The sequence below is a fragment of the Halichoerus grypus genome, chromosome 11 (assembly GCF_964656455.1).
Source record: "Halichoerus grypus chromosome 11, mHalGry1.hap1.1, whole genome shotgun sequence".
Classification (NCBI taxonomy): Eukaryota; Metazoa; Chordata; class Mammalia; order Carnivora; family Phocidae; genus Halichoerus; species Halichoerus grypus.
Genome location: NC_135722.1, coordinates 9,295,045 through 9,297,462, shown reverse-complemented (window position 1 = coordinate 9,297,462; position 2,418 = coordinate 9,295,045). Strand labels below are relative to the sequence as shown.

The following is a 2,418-nucleotide window of genomic DNA, read 5'->3' as shown; positions in this document are numbered from 1 at the left end:
ATGAGGTTGTTCCTGAGTGTCCTGCTGGTCATTCTGGCTCTTTACTGCTATGAGGGTGAGTATCATTTCTCATCAGACAGGCACCAGCCCTGGTGAGTACCCTTCTCTGAACTAGGTGAACTTAAGTGGCTCTCCTCTTTTTCCTACACTTGTGTACTAGCCCTCCTCCTCCCCACCTCATCTCCCAAGCTCAAGGTTCTTTTTGTCAGTTACAACAACCTGGAAATTTTACAACAAATTCTTGCGGGCAAATTTTAAGAGTTTTCCACTGAAGCCTCTCTCCTTATCTGTGATCTGTATTTCAGAAGCAAGAGGTCATAAGATTTAGTGTGAATCATGGCCTTGCCACTTAGCAGTGCTTTGGCCTTCAACAAAATGTTTAATCTCTTCAAGTTTCTTCTCATCCTTGTGTTTGACAGATACCACTAGAGTAGCTATAGCAATGAACTGAGATTAACTGTGACAAGGGTCTAGGTTTGGCTACAGGCTGATGTCTAGTAGTTTCCAGACATTCTCCTTCCCAGAGTTTTTCAGGTGCCAGTTGAGTCCACAGCATTTTCACTCATGGATTCAGACTTAAATGTTACAGCTGGAACGGTTTGGGGAGAGTTCTCACTTCCAGAAGTGCTAGTGTTCTCTTAGTCTCTGATAACAAATCTTCAAGGCAGCTCTGGGAATAAGCAGCACTCACTAAATCTACTAGTGAGTAGATCTCACTGTATCTACCAGTCCTCCTGGTTTTCTAAGAGTGCTCCCAGTATTTTGTAATAGAATGAGTATACTCTGAGGAATGGGATTTCTGTTTATCTAGATTAATTCTGGCTATCTATTCCACAATATTTTTGTATGTCTTCTTATCCTTGATACTGACCCAAGTCTTCTTCCATCTTTATTTCATCTATCTAAACATCCTCTTCTTTCCCTCTATTGCCTCTGATGTAAACCTCTCAAATTCTTTGCATAGTTTGACATCTGATCAGGGGTCAGAAAAGATCCTAATAGGGTACCTCCCTGGCTACAGCATGGTTACAAAGATGTGGATTGTTAGAGAATCCACATTAAGAAAAGTGGTCACTTTAAGTCTTGCCACAGTTCCATTGGAGTTAGGAAAGAGCCCCATTCCCTGTCTCTCACCCTCTCTAAGGAATTCTGTCCATCCATGCAGGAATAAAAAAGCCAGTCATAACTTTGTGTATAAGCTTCAAATGTGTTCAAACTGATTACCTGGGGGTTTTGTTTGTATGTATGAATTTAGCTTTTTAACCATATCTGCATCCAATGACATAATCCAATTCTTTAGTCTCAAGCTGTCATCTTCCACCATATAAAGAGTGTGACCTGCTCTTCTGCAGATTGACCCACGGCTTCTCTGCTCTCTGGAAAGATCTGACTCTACCATTCACTTAAAAATTGATTTTAAAATCTCCTCTAACCCAAAATCCAAGACAAAAACAAGATGTCATTCTATTCAGGCAAAACGTAATTGTGTGAAATATAAAGAAAGTAAATTCCATCAAACCAGGAGAGTTTTGGAAAGGAAGGAATGTGATTTAAAAAGGATAAAAACTGAACTAAGGATCAGTAAGCTGATATTCTAGTCTTAGCTCCTCTGTTTGCTCTTGAGTATGAAGTCACAGTTTCCCTATTCACCCATTGTCCTTGGCACTATAATGGGATGAGATCATACAACCTTTTGGGTTTCTGTCTAGTTCTAACATCAGGAAGCCATGGGGGAAATGTGATATCCAATATATCGATTGTATTTCTTTTTCTTCACCAGCCAATGCGTTTGCCTGTCCAGCCTTAGTAGATGATTTGTTGGGCTTTCTCTTTCAACCTGCAACCATCTACAAGAAAACAATTAGGAAATTTAACGCACCTCAAGAATTCATTGAGGCCAAGTTGGAAGTGAAGTCCTGCACAGATAAGATATTCCTTGGGAATAGAATACTAATTGCAAACACATTGGTAATTCCTTTCTTCTTTGTGCATAGAGGCTTCTGCTCAGCTGAGCAGCCAGGAGGGCGGTAAGGGTGCTGCTCTGTCAGGGGCACAGGTGGTGGAGGTATCTTCCTCCTTGCTCACCACTGATAGGGTGAAAGGTGGCCACAGGGTGGATGACATTACACCTGGGGAGCTACACTAAGGCTGCCTGGAGCATCTGGGCACCTTCCTCCTCTTCAGGTCACTTCCCTGGGTGCCAGGTTCCCCATAGTGTCCTGAGGGAGAGGACACCAGGAGCCCCAAACAGTGATGTTGAAGGGCCAAAGCCTGACTGCCTCCTTACTTGGAAGCTTTCCTGAAGGCGAGTTCTCCCCCTCTGAGCGGACACAGTCACAGCAGAATCCCATGGACATGTTGGGAGTGTTGAATGGGGAGACAACTGGAAAGGAGGGAACCTGGTCCTCTGTCAGCATG

At 43.1% G+C, this 2,418-nt stretch overlaps 1 protein-coding gene across 1 annotated transcript; it reads left to right on the top strand.

Annotated features, from left to right (window-relative positions):
• SCGB1D2 (secretoglobin family 1D member 2) lies at positions 1-2,146 on the top strand. Its single transcript, XM_078059119.1, has 3 exons — positions 1-55; positions 1,781-1,968; positions 2,057-2,146. Exons 1-3 carry the CDS (start codon positions 1-3, stop codon positions 2,144-2,146), a joined length of 333 nt encoding a protein of 110 aa, XP_077915245.1.
• The last annotated feature ends 272 nt before the right edge of the window (positions 2,147-2,418 follow it).